The sequence below is a fragment of the Bos grunniens genome, chromosome 2 (assembly GCF_055505025.1).
Source record: "Bos grunniens cultivar Pamir isolate PY7600 chromosome 2, Bosgru_T2T1.0, whole genome shotgun sequence".
Taxonomy (NCBI): Eukaryota; Metazoa; Chordata; class Mammalia; order Artiodactyla; family Bovidae; genus Bos; species Bos grunniens.
The window spans coordinates 63,678,306-63,696,083 of NC_141166.1; the positions used below are offsets into that span (position 1 = coordinate 63,678,306).

Sequence of the window (17,778 nt, forward strand, 5' to 3'; positions counted from 1 at the left end):
GTGTTGCAGTCACTGTGTTCTTTCCCAGTAATGATTAGAAGCATGTTACTTTTTCCCCCCCTGAGTTAAGAAAAAGCCTTATGTTGCATGGTACTCCAGTCAGTAAATTCAGGTTTGGACCCAAGCCTGTATTTCATAATTATTTCTAAAAGTCGTTCCCTCCACACGAGTCTGGAGTTTGGTATATATTTTCTCAGATTGATGTATTGATGTGATTATTATGAGGCTTGCTAGTAAAATAATATTTAACATCTAAGTGTGAAGTAGAGTTTATGCTTGACCATTGCTGTGACCACCAGCACTGTGCTTCTGTTGCTACCACGGTTTATTCTGTGCCTGGCACTGTTTCAAGTGTTTGGTGTATAAGCTCTCTTAACTCCCAAAAGGAGGGTACCACTGTTAGCCCCATTTTACAGGTGAGAACTAAGACACAGAGAGGTTTAGCACTTTGCCCAAGGCCCATACAACTAGTTGTGATCTGACCGGGACCTGCCCTCTCCCACCTTCCATGTGTCACAGAGCTGGTGCTCACAACCGGAGTCCTGAGCTGCCTCTCCAAGGAAGGCTGTTAAACTTACTGCAGCTAACTTTCCAACAGTTAAACAATGAGGTAATTAATAATTAGGATATTTGTGCAACAGAACAACAAACATGTTGACTAGGGAAAATGGAATTATAGTTGTTGACCCCCCTTTTTAAATCAATCAATTTTTGTTCTGTGAAGCATAAAGTATTTTATTATTTTTTAATGACATACAGTTGATTTACAGGGTTGTATTAATTACTGCTACACAGCAGAGTGACTCAGTTATACATTTATATACATTCTTTTGTTCATATTCTTTTCCATGATGGTTTATTGCAGGATATTGAACCTAGTTCCCTATGCTATACAGTAGGAGCTTGTTATCTATCCATTTTCTATATAAAAGCCCCCTTCTTGTGACTTCATGCTGTTTCTGTTGAGAGAACATTGTGAACTTCTTTGCTTCTGTATATGGTGCATGGTTGCGTGTGCATTGCATACCGACGAGAGGTATAACCCATGCTGCTGCTGCCCCTCTGGTGTGGCCCCTGACGTCCTTCCTGTGCATAGTCCATGGTGGCCGTAGTGGCTCCTGTCATGGACGTGCACCTGAGGTGTGGGCCGCTGGGTGCACAGGCCGGGGATCGGCGCTCGCTGTCCATTCATCTCCAACACCATCTCTTTTCATGAGGAAGCACGGCTGTGTTGGGAGCAGCCCTCGTGCCCTCCGGCCTGTGGCCGCTGCTGTCTGAGGTTCTCATGTGTTAACCCTGTGGGTGTTGCCGTTCCTTTTACCTGCAGCCTCTCGACGTCATTCCAGGTCCACTAGTGCTCTCGCCACGGCTGACTCTGTGGGGCAGTCAGGTGAACACGTGTTCATGCATGCCTGTCTCACGCTCATTGTCACATTTGTTCCCATCTTATTCGCTAGCAATTGGCATGGATGCACCTCATATTTTTCCCCCCTCAGTGTGCTTCTGTTTTTTTAAGTTGTTGAATGTTTATGGTTCTGTTAATAGGCTATAGATGCTTTGTAGCTTGTTTGACATCATTTATCTAGTGTTCATATTTATGTTAAAACAGAAGGATGGGGAAGCACTTCCGCCCTTGCTTTCAGTTCCTCCTTCAGGAAAGCAGCAGCCCCAGATAGGTGTCCTGAAGTATCCCTAGGAGAATTGGGGTATGGACCTCATCCAACAGAGGCTTTTGTCTCTCAGTCTTTGCTCCCAGTAAAGTGGTGTCTATGAATGCTAGTTATTCCTGTCCAGTTTTCATTACTTGGAGGTACTGTTTAGTCACCAGATGTTCAATTATAGCATACCCCTTTTCACATGGATTGAAGGAAGTGGATTGTCCTGAAACTTTTATGGAAAAACAAGTCATGGATGCCATTGCCTTCTCCATTGTGTGAAAGTGAAAAGTGAAAGTGAAGTCGCTTAGTCGTGTCCCGACTCGTAGCGACCCCATGGACTACAGCCTACCAGGCTCCTCCATCCATGGGATTTTCTAGGCAAGAGTACTGGAGCAGCTTGCCATTGCCTTCTCCGATTATGATAATCAAGTCAGGCCAAAGGTAGCCTTTGCAGCCTGCAGACTCGAAACACTGCCTCAACCCCATTTTAACAATACCCAAATAAATGCCCTGGTTGGCCATTAGGGCAGAAATAACATACAGTAATGCTCAATCTGCCAGATTTAACTGCCATCATTTTGATAAACTAATAATCCCTCATGACTACAGTTTTATCAACTGAATACGAGGCATCATCTCTTAAATCTGACTGTTGATGATGACAACTGTGACCAGTTTACTGAGTTAGTGTCTCTGTTTTTTCTCTAAATGAACCACCTATGCATTTTATTATGTGTTCTTTGGTTAGGACATTCCCCTAAAGATTATGGGCCAGGCTGAGGGCACAGTTAAATGTATCCATCTCTTGGAAAGTGAATGGTACCAGAGAGAACATAGAGCAGATTTTGGTCAGGTGAAAACAAAAGGCTTATAAATTTTCTTCACTCCAAACATTTCCCCTTAAGATTTGATTCAGTTATCTATGATAAATATCTGCAGTCACCATGTGTGGTGAAGCTATACACATCTGAGAAGCACAGAATAATTGCTTTGTTCTTACAGTTTTAATTTTGTGTCTGAAGAATCACTCTTATCCCTGGAGCAAGATTTGCTGGCATGAGATCTATTTTTTTTTTTAAGATTATGTTTTATTTAAGTTTATGCTGGGTAATTTCTAAATGGCTTATAACTGGATTACTTTCATTCTGTTACTCATAAATCCCTTACTATCTACCCTTTTTTAATGAAAAAAGAGAAAGACTTGAACAATGATCATTTATAAAACTGTGCATCATAAATCTCAAATTTCTGTTTCATATTTGAACTGATAATTTATATTATAGAGAGAGATATAATTGATTTTATACAGCATGTTATCACCTTTTAAACATATACATAATGATGACATTCAGTATAATCAACAACTGCATTAAAAAAGGGGATAGTATAACATGCAATTTTTGTTTCTCTATAAAAATTCATAATTGTATAACTTTTGATTAGTAGTTAAATTTTTCCCCCATTCTGTGGCAGTGGAAGATATGTTTTAAAACTTGACAATTTTAAAAAGCTAAATTAAAGTTCACCAGGTTGTAGGTGATATCTTGTTTACCTATCCAAATTTTAAATATATCATTTTATAAGAAAGATCAATTATGTAAGACAGACTTTAGCTTTCTGTCTCCCTCCCCCCCACCAAATGCCTTCATTATTAGAATATGGCAAATACAGAGATTTTCCTTGTCCAAACAGTGTCTTACTTGTTAAAGTGTTTTTAATCTTAACATTTTAAATAAGAATCATTTACTGGATTGCTTTGTCTTGAGCTGCCACAGCGGTGAGCAGCACGGACTCACAAGGGCAGTGAGTTTCGAGTAATCTGTGTCCAAATAAAGCCCTGTCCTGAAGTGAAAAAACCTTTACCAGTAGATACCCTTACCAGTGTAATTTACACTGACATTCTCCTGCATTGTTTTAATCTCAGCCTTTCGGAAGGAAGGCTGGACAGTTCATGTAAAGGGACTTGTAAAAGTTAGTCTTTTTGGATTCAGTGCTTTCACTGCCAGAGGCACGGATTCCATCTCTGGTCAGGGAACTAAGATCCTGCAAGCCTCATGGAACGGCCAAAGAAAAGAGTCTTTATTATCCATGAAGGTTAATAAGCTTATAATAGTTGTTTGAACCACTAAAATTGGAAAATTTTTTTGCATTCTGTCCATTTTGTTCACACATATAAAGATTATCATTTAAAAATCCTCTGAGGGACTTCGCAAAAATTTATATTATCTGAATGATTAATGTTTTGCAGTGAAGATACTAGCTTTTTGTGGTGAAGATTAAATAATTTTAATATATTGATTTTTAAATAACCTTTGGTGACGCAGGCATCATGATGAACAGATATCTAAAATTAATTGAGCTTAATAACAAACAGTAGTGACAGTAATGAAAATTTGCACAGAGATCAGTGTAATACATTGGATTCAAATTTTATCTGTTTATTACATATTGCATTAGAACTCATTTATCAAACCATAGAGCTTTCTAATTAGTTTGACCAAATATCAGGGCTTCTTTTGCCACTAGAGAGAATGCTAAATAGGTGAAAAGGCTCAACTCATGGCCCAGTTCCCTTCTATAATAAGTTCCCCTCTCCAGCCTATATCTCAGCTCTTTTCCAAAATAAAATATCATTAAAGAACCATTTCAATTGTCAGAATGCAACCATATTAAATGTGAACACTGTAATCTCTGCCACTGGTAAACAAGTCAAGTGTAGTTGAAACTACAAGCCAACTGCAGTAATAACTGGCCAGAGATTTTTCAGTGTTTCTGTCCAGTATGGGATGAGGCAAGGGCCATTGCAAAGAAATGAAAACATTTGAATTAAAATGACATATATTTTTGCTTTTGTTTTTTACCTAGACCGCTTTGGGCTCGGCCAGGCAGGAAGAATTCCTGGTTCTGTGAATGCCATGCGGGTTCTGAGCACCAGTACAGATCTGGAAGCTGCTGTTGCTGATGCTTTGGTAAGAGGCCCGATGTGTGTGGAGTCTCTTTGAATTACTGACCTACATTTTTCTCTGTCTTCACAGGAAGTAGCCTCCAAATCAGGTCACTAAGTCTTCTTTGATACTCTTTGAGATCGTGTAAATATTGGGTAAATTTAGGTTATTCCTTTCTTCTTAAACTTTTAACCCTGTACGTAAGTGAAAACTGGCCTTTCGAGCCACGTTAACGTCAAGAGTGTCTTCTCTGCTCTTCAGTAACAAGGAGGTTTGGATGACATTGGGCTTCTCTGATGTCATTGGGCTTCTTCTGTTCCTTTTTTATCCATTTTTTTTCAGCATTTCCTTTTTGCCCCTTCTTTTGCTTCTGTTGCTTTACGGGCTTTGATGGCATAGCCTAAGCACATCATTGTATAATAGTAGGTCATAGACTTTGTGGTTTGAAACTCTTGCATTCCATTACCATCACTAGTTGTTCCGTATGATTTTGTTTATTTGTTTGAATGAGTCCTTAAGTCATTATTTACAGAAACTTTCCCAGATTTTAAGATGAACTTTTTGAGAATATGAAGCACTAGTGGAGTATGTTTTTTTCTTTCATTGTTATAATGTAATATTTTAAAAAGCAATATAAAGTGATTAGAGGTCCTTAAATTTATGCTTCCAGCAAAAAGTTCCTCAGTAGAATCAGCTTGTGGTCAATTTGCCTTATAAAGATGCATTTCAGCGGGTAGTAACACAGCCTCTTGTTTCTTCTGGTTTATGTGCTCAGCATTTAAAATAGACATGCTTTAGAGAACTGTCTGATCTCTGGTGTTACTTGTACTGTTTTAAGAGAAAAGCATTATAATACCCTGCTTTCAGATCCTGAGGTTTTAAATCCAGCCCTGTTTTCATTTGATCAAAACTTCATAGTGTGTGGCTTCAGGGATTCTACCTCTCATCCCTCCTGGCCCTCCCTCATTTATTCTTGCTCAGCCAGGTTTCTCTGACAAACATCTGTGAGCAAGCAGTCTTCCAGTCTCCTAGTGCTTTCCTGATGAGGGCTGCCCCTCATCAGCCAGGTCTGTTCATCAGCCTTGGGTGTGGAAGGACTCTTCCTGGCAGGTACTGGAGTTCAGGATAATTGCTTTAAGTAGGACTTCAAGAGTCACAAGAGACTTTATCAAGTCAAGAGACTTTATGAAGCGGTTTTCCTTCCAAGTTGCAGCATTTGGAATTTGTTTCTTACCTATTCCGGGACTTTTAAGAAGTGGGAACCAGTGGGGTGAGAAGTGATGGATGTGCAAAGCCCTTGGTGAGACAGCACTTCGGTTGGGGTTGGGGAAGCGGGGAGGGCTGTGTTTCCTTGTTTCTTAAAGATGTGCCCCAGGAACACTGCACAAAGTGCCAGGAGGCAGAGCAGGACTCAAGAATCTGGGCTTTGCCGTTGCCTGACTTGGGCTTTTCTCTGAGCTGTGGCTCTCCTTACACTCCCACTGCCCTTACAATATTTTGTCCAAACCTCTTGGTCTCTTCCCATGACCTGCTTCAGAAGACAGCGCCAGGATGGTACTCAGTCCCTGCCTCGCAGAAAGGAAGTCCCGGGACAGAAGCTTTCCTAGGAGCAGACAACAGAGTTAATAGCAACATTTGGGATGTGCCTCAGTGGTGTGGGGAGAGTTGCAGCAAAGAATTATAGAGCAGATACTGGAATGTCTCATAAGAGGTGCAAGAGGGTTAGGAAATGCCATTGTGAAAGCATTCTTTGTTATTTGCTTGATATGAATTGCTTGCTAACCTGTATTTTTGGTTTGCTAATATATGTTTTGCTGTACACTTTTGTTGCAAGAACAATCCCCACATATGCTTCTGACATAATTCTCTATGCTTTTTCCCCATCCTTCAATATTTTCCTGCCTACAGCTGTTAGGAGACTCCAGGAGCAAGGTACCAGTGCTTTAACTTTTGTTTTATAACTTTTTTTTTCTGTTGTGAGTATATTTCCTTTAGGAGCTGGTAAAAGCAACAAAAATGTAGCCTAGTGTAGAAGTTCTGTTTTGAACTGTGATTTTGTGGAAACTAGTGGTGCTTTTGCTAGTGATAGAACTGGTCATATCTCACATGTGTTTGAGCATTGTTTTCCAACATCAAGTTCTGTCCATTATCATCCTAGTGTTTCATTTTACTAACCTAGGTTTTGTCTCACGTCATTATTTCATGAGTGGATACATTCAGCATTTTCCTTATCTTAGGAATCTAGTTCATGTATAAATGAGATGGCTGTGTAATTATCATCCTAACAAGGATACTTTTAAGCATGAGGGAGGGTGCCATTAATAATTATCTGGGGACAGTAGGTGGAAGGCAGAGCCGTCCCAGGTAAGTTGTGATGTGTGTACAAGTCACATTCCTAGGAAGTTACATTGGTGCAGTTTAAGCCTGTAGCTACTTGTTTTCCTCTTAGAGAAATTAAATTTTATCTGTTTTATATAGTTCTTGCTATATAATTTTGGAATTTAACTTAATAGTTTTATATTCAGGGTAAGAGACATGAATGAAGTGGGTATTCTAGTCTAAGGAGGCCTAGTAGTGTTGTAAAACTGTGAGTCATTAATAAAAATGGTATAGATTTTTTGAGAATCCTTTTATATAGGACACTACACCACTGACATTGCAGTGTCAGATGTTCTTAAGGGAGCATGAATTTTCAAACAAATTTACTTATAGACCATGTTCAAGACAGGTTGCTTTTGGTTGGGGAAGGGTGGTGGGCTCACAGACTCAGTGTGTCAGGTGCTGAGCTAGGCTGTTTAGCATATAATTCCACTTAATCCTGACAACAAGCCTCTGAGAATGGTAATCAGTATTATCTCAGGGAAAGGTTAGGAGGCTTTCTGAAGTCACATGGTGGGTCCATGTTACTGAGAGGGCCGTACACCGCACTAAAGATCACGCTCCTTCTTCTGCTGTGGGTTGCTCTGCTTACTACTCACTCTACCTACCAGAAGTCTGCTGTTCTGTTTCCATTTCCCTAATCTGTAAGCAAAGGGAAGGTGTGGGTGCATGTGCCCATGTGTGTGTTTGTGTGTGTGTGTATCTACATTTAACTCTTCGTGGTTGATTTTGTGTGGTAAGACTCATGTTGCCTTTCCATTTCTTCCCCAACCCCTCCTTGGATCTGGCAGAAGAAGCCTGTGAGGAGAAGATACGAGCCCTATGGGATGTATTCTGATGATGACGCCAACAGCGACGCCTCCAGCGTGTGCTCGGAGCGCTCCTACGGCTCCCGGAATGGGGGTATCCCCCACTACCTGCGCCAGACAGAGGACGTGGCTGAGGTGCTCAACCACTGTGCCAGCTCCAACTGGGCTGAGAGGAAGGAAGGGCTGCTGGGTCTGCAGAACCTGCTAAAGAGCCAGAGAACGCTGAGGTAGGATGGGAGGCCAGGTTCCTTCAGATTGAGCCTGACACGGATGCATTGTCATCTATGGGGCAGGCCCGAGAGAGGCCAGGATGGCTCAGATGTGGTCTTTGCCTTCCAGAGAACTTAAATATTGGGCAAACACTCCATAACTTATTAGGTCTAGGAAACATTTGGTTCACCATGGCTCAGATTTGTCTAGTAGGTGTTTTGAGAAAACTCAGAACAGTTTGTGGTTTAGGTAAAACATAAAAACAACTCTGAAGTTAGTACAGTTTATTTACACTTCAGAGACATGAATAAAATGATGCCAGTCTCAGTCTAGAATGTTTTCATGTGCATGTGCATATGTATAGTTTTTATAAATATGCAGAGTAGAGAGACACTCAAATGGAGAACTCCAAAGTGGTACAGCATTATCTCTAGAATTGATTATTTTTGCTTTTGTTTTTGTTTCTGTATTTCATAAATTTTCTAAAATAGGCATGTATTGCATATACCAAAAACACATGTTTATAACATATTTCATCAGATCTAAGGTACCACTGACACACCATTATTTTATATCTAAGAAGAAATGCTTTTTATAAAACCATGACAGTACTGATATGTCATTGATTGCAGGGTGAACCTCATGGTTAGAGAGATATTTGAAGTATAGTCCGTTACATTCTTTCGATAATTTTTTTAAGCAATGCTGTGAGACTAGTTACGTGTTTCTGTTCATGGATGGCTCTGCAAAACTCTGTGAGCATGGACTGACGAGTCACTGGGCTTCAAGTGTGGCCGTCTATAGTCAGTGTGACCCCTGCCATATTCCTTCCTGCCACCTAAACTCCCTGCCCCCCTTTATTCATTTGATTCTGTGCATGCACATTCCTGCTGAAGTGTAGGTCACCTCTGGTGGTCTAGTGATCTGTCAGAAAACAAAAACGATGAAATGTCCTTATTCTCCAATAATCTCCTTAATTCTGGTGGCCCCAGTTTCTTGGTTCTTAGTGTTCTCCAAGTATCCATTGAAGAAGCTCTAGGAATCTATTGATTAACATTGGTCTGGTCTGGAGTTCATTGTTAGCAATGTTAAAAGGACCACTGGATCTGAGAGGGCATGGTATGGGGAAGAAGGTAACACTTTCTGATCAAAATTTGAAGTAGAGACAGGATTCGGTAGTGCAGTTCAGGGTAGGAAACGTCACAGGGGCACTGATGTGAAGTGAGTGTGTGCTTGGCTCAGGTGCTGTAGCAGGTAGAGAGTTAGCAGTGGTTTGTGGTACTGAAATGGGTATAAAGATATCACAGTACTTTGACTAAAACAGAAGTGAGACTAAAATCCAGGTCTGTCTGACCCCGCTGCACATGCTTTTCTGAATTGACCCGACTACCTTTCATCTGTCGCGTGTGGAAATGAAGTGAGCAGGATTTGGTGTCTGGCTTTGCCATATGTGCATGTGTGTAAACTTACGTGATCACACTCTGAGATTCAGTTTCATTTTAGAACAAGACCAGAATTGGTGTGATTTCTTATTCCTGTGTAATTCTGTCAAATTAAAATTTAGATAATTCATTTGTAGAAAAAAAGGTGTTACATAAAAATTAGATAAAACATGTTAAATGAAATAAAAGGATTTAGAGAAGCTATAACTACTTTCAGTGTTGACTTATTAAATATTAAATTTATTTCATTTTATTTCCTAGTCGAGTAGAATTGAAAAGATTGTGTGAGATTTTCACCCGAATGTTTGCTGACCCTCACAGCAAGGTAAGGTCTGAGAACCTGCCCACTTGTAACCTCTTTGCATGTCTTTCTATATAATACACTACTTCAGAGTGGGAGAACAGCCCCACCATGCAGTGTAGCCCTTCCAGACTTACTTTAACAGTAGTTTATATCTTTTGAAGACAGAATTCTTAGAAACTTCTCTTGTCCATACAGTGTCATTAATAAAGTGCATTTCATGTAAGGATTACCCTGGAGAGAATCAGATGTAGTCTTTTATTCACTCAGCGAACAGTTTTGCATACTTCATGGAAGTACGTAGGCTGGATGCTAGGAGGTAACAGTATATTATAACGCCTTTTTAGAAAGTTACAGTAGTGAAGAAAATAATCAAGTATACAAATATTTTTTTGGTACCCATGTAGAATTTGTCTGTATAGGACAAGATAGAAAAATGATAGCATTTATAGAATGGATTTACTGAAAAGCCACATCAAATATTTCTCCAAATAGATTGCCACTTCTAAGAATTTGCTAGACGGTGGCCACCCAGCTGATGCCCATGCCTCTGGGGGGCCTGAGGGCCGCCTTTTGACAAGGGCACCCTGCTGAGTACCCCAGAGTGAACGACAAGCCCTTTCTAGGAGTGGAGCTGAGAGCAAGACCCTTGACAAAAGTTTACTCAGAGTCTAGATTTTAAATAAAAGCCAGAGTTTGGGAGGAAGCCTTTGAAGGTGTTGGATGGTTTTAGAGACAGAAAACAAGAGGAGTGAAGATATCAGGAAAGTAAAAGGGTGGATAAAGGACCAAAACAACCTTCAGTTCAGTTCAGTTCAGTCGCTCAGTCATGTCCAACTCCTTGCAACCCCATGGACCACAGCACGCCAGGCCTCCCTGTCCATCACCAACTCACAGAGTTTACCCGAACTCATGTCCATCAAGTCAGTGATGCCATCCAACCATCTCATCCTCTGTCGTTCCCTTCTCCTCCTGCCCTCAATCTTTCCCAGCATCAGAGTCTTTTCAAATGAGTCAGTTCTTGGCATCAGGTGGCCAGAGTATTGGAGTTTCAGCTTCAACATCAGTCCTTCCAATGAACACTCAGGACTGGTCTCCTTTAGGATGGACTGGTTGGACCTCCTTGCAGTCCAAGGGACTCTCAAGAGTCTTCTCCAACACCACAGTTCAATAGCATCAGTTCTTCAGTGCTCAGCTTTCTTTATAGTCCAACTCTCACATCCATACATGACTACTGGGAAAACCATAGCCTTGACTAGACAGACCTTGGTTGGCAAAGTAATGTCTCCACTTTTTAATTTGCTGTCTGGGTTGGCCATAACTTTCCTTCCAAGGAGTATGCATCTTTTAATTTCATGGCTGCAGTCACCATCTGCACTGATTTTGGAGCCCCCCAAAAATAAAGTCTGCCACTGTTTCCACTGTGTCCCCATCTAATTGCCATGAAGTGATGGGACCAGATGCCATGATCTTAGTTTTCTGAATGTTGAGCTTTAAACCAACTTTTTCACTCTCCTCTTTCACTTTCATCAAGAGGTTCTTTAGTTCTTCTTCGCTTTCTGCCATAAGAGTGGTGTCATCTGCATATCTGAGGTTATGGATATTTCTCCTGGCAATCTTGGTTCCAGCTTGTGCTTCTTTCAGCCCAGCGTTTCTCATGATGTAGTCAGCATATAATAAGTTAAATAAGCAGGGTGATAATATACAGCCTTGATGTATTCCTTTCCGAATTTGGAACCAGTCTGTTGTGCCATGTCCAGTTCTAACTGTTGCTTCCTGACCTGCATACAGGTTTCTCAAGAGGCAGGTCAGGTAGTCTGGTATTCCCGTCTCTTTCAGAATTCTCCACAGTTTTTTGTGATCCACACAGTCAAAGGCTTTGGCATAGTCAATAAAGCAGAAATAGATGTTTTTCTGGAACTCTCTTGCTTTTTCGATGATCCAGTGGATGTTGGCAATTTGATCTCTGGTTCCTCTGCCTTTTCTAAACCAGCTTGAACATCTGGAAGTTCACAGTTCAAGTATTGCTGAAGCCTAACTTGGAGAATTTTGAGCATTACTTTACTAGCATGGAAGATGAGTGCATTGTGCAATAGTTTGAGCATTCTTTGCCGTTGCCTTTCTTTGGGATTGGAATGAAAACTGACTTTTTCCAGTCCTGTGGCCACTGCTGAGTTTCCCAAATTTGCTGGCATATTGAGTGCAGCACTTTCACAGCATCATCTTTCAGGATTTGGAATAGCGCAACTGGAATTCTATCACCTCCACTAGCTTTGTTTGTAGTGATGCTTTCTAAGGCCCACTTGACTTCACATTCCAGGATGTCTGGCTCTAGGTGAGTGATCACACCATTGTGATTATCTGGGTCGTGAAGATCTTTTTTGTACAGTTCTTCTGTGTATTCTTGCCACCTCTTCTTAATCTCTTCTGCTTCTGTTAGGTCCATACCATTTCTGTCCTTATTGAGCCCATCTTCGCATGAAATGTCGGAGAAGGCAATGGCACCCCACTCCAGTACTCTTGCTTGGAAAATCCCATGAACGGAGGAGCCTGTTAGGCTGCAATCCATGGGGTCACTAAGAGTCGGACACGACTGAGCGACTTCACTTTCACTTTTCACTTTCGTGCATTGGAGAAGGAAATGGCAACCCACTCCAGTGTTCTTGCCTGGAGAATCCCAGGGATGGGGGAGCCTGGTGGGCTGCTGTCTATGGGATCGCAGAGTCAGACATGACTGAAGTGACTTAGCATAGCATAGCATCGCATGAAATGTTCCCTTGGTATCTCTAATTATCTTTAAGAGATCTCTAGTCTTTCCCATTCTATTATTTTCCTCTATTTCTTTGCACTGATCACTGAGGAAGGCTTTCTTATCTCTCCTTGCTATTCTTTGGAACTCTGCATTCAAATGGGTATATCTTTCCTCCTCTCCTTTGCTTTTCACTTCTCTTCTTTTCTCAGCTATTTGTAAGGCCTCCTCAGACAGCCATTTTGCTTTTTTGTGTTTCTTTTTCTTGGGGATGGTCTTGGGTCTTGGGGATCCCTGTCTCCTGTACAATATCATGAACCTCTGTCCATAGTTCATCAGGCACTGTCTATCAGATCTAGTCCCTTAAATCTATTTGTCACTTCCACTGTATAATCATAAGGTATTTGATTTAGGTCATACCTGAATGGTCTAGTGGTTTTCCCCACTTTCTTCAATTTAAGTCTGAATTTGGCAATAAGGAGTTCATGATCTGAGCCACAGTCCACTTCCAGTCTTGTTTTTGCTGACTGTATAGAGCTTCTCCATCTTTGGCTGCAAAGAATATAATTAACCTGATTTCGGCATTGGCCATCTAGTGATGTCCATGTGTAGAGTCTTCTCTTGTGTCGTTGGAAGAGGGTGTTTGCTATGACCAGTGCGTTCTCTTGGCAAAACTCTATTAGCCTTTGCCCTGCTTCATTCTGTACTCCAGGGCCAAATTTGCATGTTGCTCCAGGTGTTTCTTGACTTCTACTTTTGCATTCCAGTCCCCTATAATGAAAAGGACATCTTTTTTGGATGTTAGTTCTAAAACGTCTTGTAGGGTCTTCATAGAACTGTTCAACTTCCATAGAAATTGAGAAAACCTAAAATCAACACAAGCAAATCTTAAAATACTTGATGCGCAAGCTTTAACTATCTTATACTATCGTTTTCCTAGTAAAAATGGTCTCTTCTAAGTCCTACCAGGGGAAGGAAACCTGTCATGGCCAGAAGCCTAGGCAGTCATCATCTCCCTTCTTTTCTTGCCCTTTCCTCCTTGTGGAAATTGTCCATGAAATGTCAGTCATCCACCTGCTGTGCTCTCATTCCACACTGGCTGAGCACCCACTCTGGGTTAGGGGTACAGAAAACATTGCACCCCTCCCTTGCTTCTGAGATGCTCACCAGAGCAGGGGAGAGTGAACACAGGGATTCTCCTATTTTTTGCTGGGGGGCAACAATTCTCCTCAGTATTGGTCTTGAAACACGTCTTAAAATTCCTGTTTTGACCCTCACAACAAGGTTGACATTCACAATATTAATAAAGTCCAAGAAGCATCGATTTTAAAAGCCACATAGATGTTCAGAGATAAAATTATCAAGATTTTCTGTAAGATAATATTATGAGCAGTAAGATTTAAAGCATAAGACTCGTAAGATATATAGCATAAGGGATATTAGGTGGATTTGGACATTGATGAAATTTCTATTACCTGTCACCTCTAGATTGCTGATTCAGAACATGAGGATAAAGAATGTGAGGATAAAGAAGGAAATTTGTTTCCATCAGAAGGCTCTTGTACAGTGAGTTTGGAGGTCTCAGTTTAGTTAATATTTGCTAGCTGCCTTAGTGCTAAGCCAGGAGTCCCACAGCTGGGACTCATTGACTTCTCTCTGAGCTGTCTCCCGAGAGACCCCTGGTGGTTAATAGTTCCTGCGCTATAACTGAGTAAGTCTACAATAGCTGGTTTGTCCCAGCAGAACACAACTCATTAACCAAATAGGGACACAGTGCTACCATTTACCTCTCTGAAATTGGTTCAGGGATAAGCCACTGTGAACTTTGTCTCACAGGAGGTAGCAGTGATGATCGCACCGTGGTGTGAGAATTATGTCAGCTGTCAGTCTGTTTTATTCTAAGCTGTACTCTTTGATAATATTAGTATAGTTTTTATAATATCTTTTTATAGAGATAACACTTTGTAATATCTGAATTGGCATACATCAAAATAGATGATAGAAATGAAAAGCAATAGGTATGCAAGTTTTTTTTTCCTTATCCTACAGTAATAGTTGTTGAATGCTAGAAATGAAATAAATATAGTGGTTAAAAGGGTTTTTTAAAGAGAGAGAGAAGAAAGGAAGGAAGGCTGGCCTCCAAGATTAGACTCATACTTTTCAACAAAGTTAATATCTCTCTGTACTGGATTTTAAAGGCATGTAGAGGGAGGGGAGAGGATTTTGTCAGTTCATAGCCTTTTCAGGCCTTCTAGGAAACTGCATGAAAATGATATGACTTCACTGTGGACTAACATGGACTCTGTTTCGTTGCATGGCCTGGTTTGCGGTGGAATTCACAACAGAGAGTAAGTTCCAACCCCTTTTCCTTTATCTCTTTTCGGTACTACGTTTGCCGTCTGTGCCGTGTCCAGTTGTTAACATTGTCACCCAAGTTAGGAGTCTGGGCAAAGGCCAATTGGGCATTTTCACGTTTTGAAGACTTTGGAGGAAATTATGAATTAAACATGTGAAATACTTGGTTTCCCTTTGTGTCTAGGTTTTCAGTATGTTTTTGGAGACCCTTGTGGATTTTATAATAATTCATAAGGATGACCTGCAAGACTGGCTTTTTGTTCTTCTCACACAATTACTGAAGAAAATGGGAGCGGATTTACTTGGATCTGTGCAAGCAAAAGTTCAGAAGGCTCTTGATGTCACAAGGCAAGTGTTTGGGGCAAGATTGTGTTCTCCCAGCTTTTGATATATAATGACATACGGCATCATGTAAGTTTTAAGTGTATAGCATGAGGATTTGATACATGTGTATATTGCTAAATGATTAGTACAGTGTTAATATTTATATCCTTCACCTCACTTAATTAGTATTTTTTGTTGCATATGTGGTAAAAAAACATTTAAGATACATTCTCTTAACAAGTGTATGATACAATATCATTACCTGTGATCAACATGCTATATGTTTGACCCCTAGAACTTATTCATGTCATAACTGTAACTGGAAGTTTGTGCCCTTTGAGCAGTATCTCCCCATCTCCTCCATCCCTAGGGTCTGGCAACCACCATTCTACTCTCTGTTTCTATGGGTTTGACTTTTTTTTTAATTCTGTAGATAAGCGATATCATACAGTATTTGTCTTTCTCTGACTTATTTCACGTAGCATAATACCCTCAAGTTTCATCCATGTTGTCACAAATGGCATAGTTTCCTTCTTTTTTATGGTGAAATAATATTCTGTTTATATACGCACCACATTTTCTTTATCCATTCACCCATCAACACACTGAGGTTGTTTTCGTGCCTCGGTGATTGTGAATGGTGCTGCAGGGAACAGAGGTCAGATGGCTCTCTCTCCTTTTTTTGTTTTTTGGCCACACACTGTGGCTTGTGGGATCTCAGTTTCCTGATCTTAAATTGAACATGGATCAGAGAAGCGAAAGCCCAGAATCCTAACAATTAGGCTACCAGGGAACTCCCTAGTTTTAGTTTTTTGAGAAGCATCCTTACTGTTTTCCATAGTAGCTGCACCAACTTACATTTCCACCAGCAGCAGTTATCTTTTTGATAATAGCCGTTCTAACAAGTATGAGACAATATCTCACTGTAGTTTTTATTTGCATTTTTCTAATAATCAGTGATGTTGAGCACTTTTTTGTGTACTTTTTGGCCATTTGTATATCATCTTTGGAAAAATGTCTATTTGGTTGGGAAGGAGGGAACTAGACCATTTTGATATTAGGAAACTCTTTGTAGATGGTTTCTTGTCACTCTGTTACCTGTAGTTTTTGTCACCCACTTGAATATCTTCTTTCTTACTTAATACCCATATTCTCTTGTTAGCATTGAAATTCCCAACAATTCATGAGATGAAATACATACATCTTTGAGTTGGCATTATTCTGGTGAATGCCTAAGACGTCCACCCTCCGTTTGCTGTGGGAAAAGGGGGAGGTGTTCTATGTGTTATTTCTTTGATGTGTAGCCAATATGAGTCACTTAAATCATGTATATTAAGTATGTTTTGCCTCCAGAAGTGGTCCTCAGAGCCTCCTGGATACAGATAGTTGTGGGACAAAAGGATGTGCTGTTGGATTGTTTACTTTTTATTAATCAGTATAATGATGGTACTACTAAGACCCAGTGTGTACCATACACTTTATATTTTTCTTGTATTATTTTATTTAAATTTCAGATCAGTCCTGTGATTTTATAGACGTAACCCTACATCCCTTTTATTTTCACTATACTTTTGTACACTGAGAAAAGTCTCTTAAAGGGAGTCTAAAGAGAGCAATACATATACTCAGCCTCAATATAATATGTTTTTCTGTTGCATTATCTTTCCTGTTACCATGGAAGGCATGTCTGCATCAGGAACAAGGGATCCTTTGGGCAGTTTTAAAATCATATGGGTAATTTTTAAGGAAGAGAGTGCTAACTTTCATTCTCCAAGAGCCCTCAAGGCTACCCAGTTGGATCACATACACGAGATGATGACAAGACACAGAATCGGTCCCAAGTGAGAAGTGGAGCTGGAGTGGGACTCTTAGGGCCACAGGCTGCTGTGTATGTCTGTAGCTGGCGGGCGTGTGTCTGGTGAGTGTCCCCAGGCACTCGTCTCTGCTGACGCACACAGTTGGCTCACAGGCTATTACCCAGCAAAGACCTCAGGGGATAGATGGTGCAGGCAGCCTCGTCAGGGTATAAAGGGTAGGCTTGGGTGTTGGAGCTCTTTCTTAAGTGAGCAGTTTTCCAGAAGGTACCTGGAGAAGGAGCTAAACAAATCCTGAGAAGGCAAGTAAGCATTTCTTCCTTACTTCATTGCTTCGTTTATGTGTTTTGGGACTTCTAAGAAGATTTCTCTTTTTCTAACTTTTCTATGTTATGTGTATTACTTTAGTATTTATTATATAAAATGAAAAGTAATGTTTAAAAGTAAACAGATTTGCTTTTTACGTGTGTTAATCTGTTTTTTAGTTTCTTACATGATTTTACATTACTTTTTGTAAGAAATCTTTCTTTTAAAATACTTTCTTCTTTTTATAAACCTAGGGACTCCTTTCCATTTGATCAACAATTTAACATTTTGATGCGATTTATTGTGGATCAGACTCAAACTCCTAACCTCAAGGTCAGTAACTTTGTCATTATAGTTCAACCTCTAGAATTCAAATTTGCTTAAACTATACTTTTTCAGACATGACTCATATTTGGCTGTTAGTAAATCTGCTATGAGCACCGTGTGCCCATTTCTCTTGGTGTGGTGCCTAGTGCTGGTTTACTC

General features: G+C 40.4%; 1 protein-coding gene across 21 annotated transcripts in view; it reads left to right on the forward strand.

Moving 5' to 3' along the window:
• Nucleotides 1–17,778, forward strand: part of CLASP1 (cytoplasmic linker associated protein 1) — a 273,436-nt gene that overhangs the window by 202,302 nt on the left and 53,356 nt on the right. For 7 of the 21 annotated variants that reach the window (XM_086349040.1, XM_086349030.1, XM_086349048.1 and 4 more), the window contains 6 exons: nt 4,524–4,627; nt 6,512–6,535; nt 7,774–8,018; nt 9,705–9,768; nt 15,033–15,196; nt 17,547–17,625. In XM_086349040.1, the coding sequence (XP_086205166.1) occupies nt 4,524–4,627; nt 6,512–6,535; nt 7,774–8,018; nt 9,705–9,768; nt 15,033–15,196; nt 17,547–17,625 (680 nt within the window). Of the gene's footprint in view, nt 1–1,327; nt 1,391–4,523; nt 4,628–6,511; nt 6,536–7,773; nt 8,019–9,704; nt 9,769–13,981; nt 14,603–15,032; nt 15,197–17,546; nt 17,626–17,778 lie in introns of those variants that run through there. The other 14 variants (XM_086349101.1, XM_086349068.1, XM_086349058.1 and 11 more) reach the window with 5 other exon arrangements.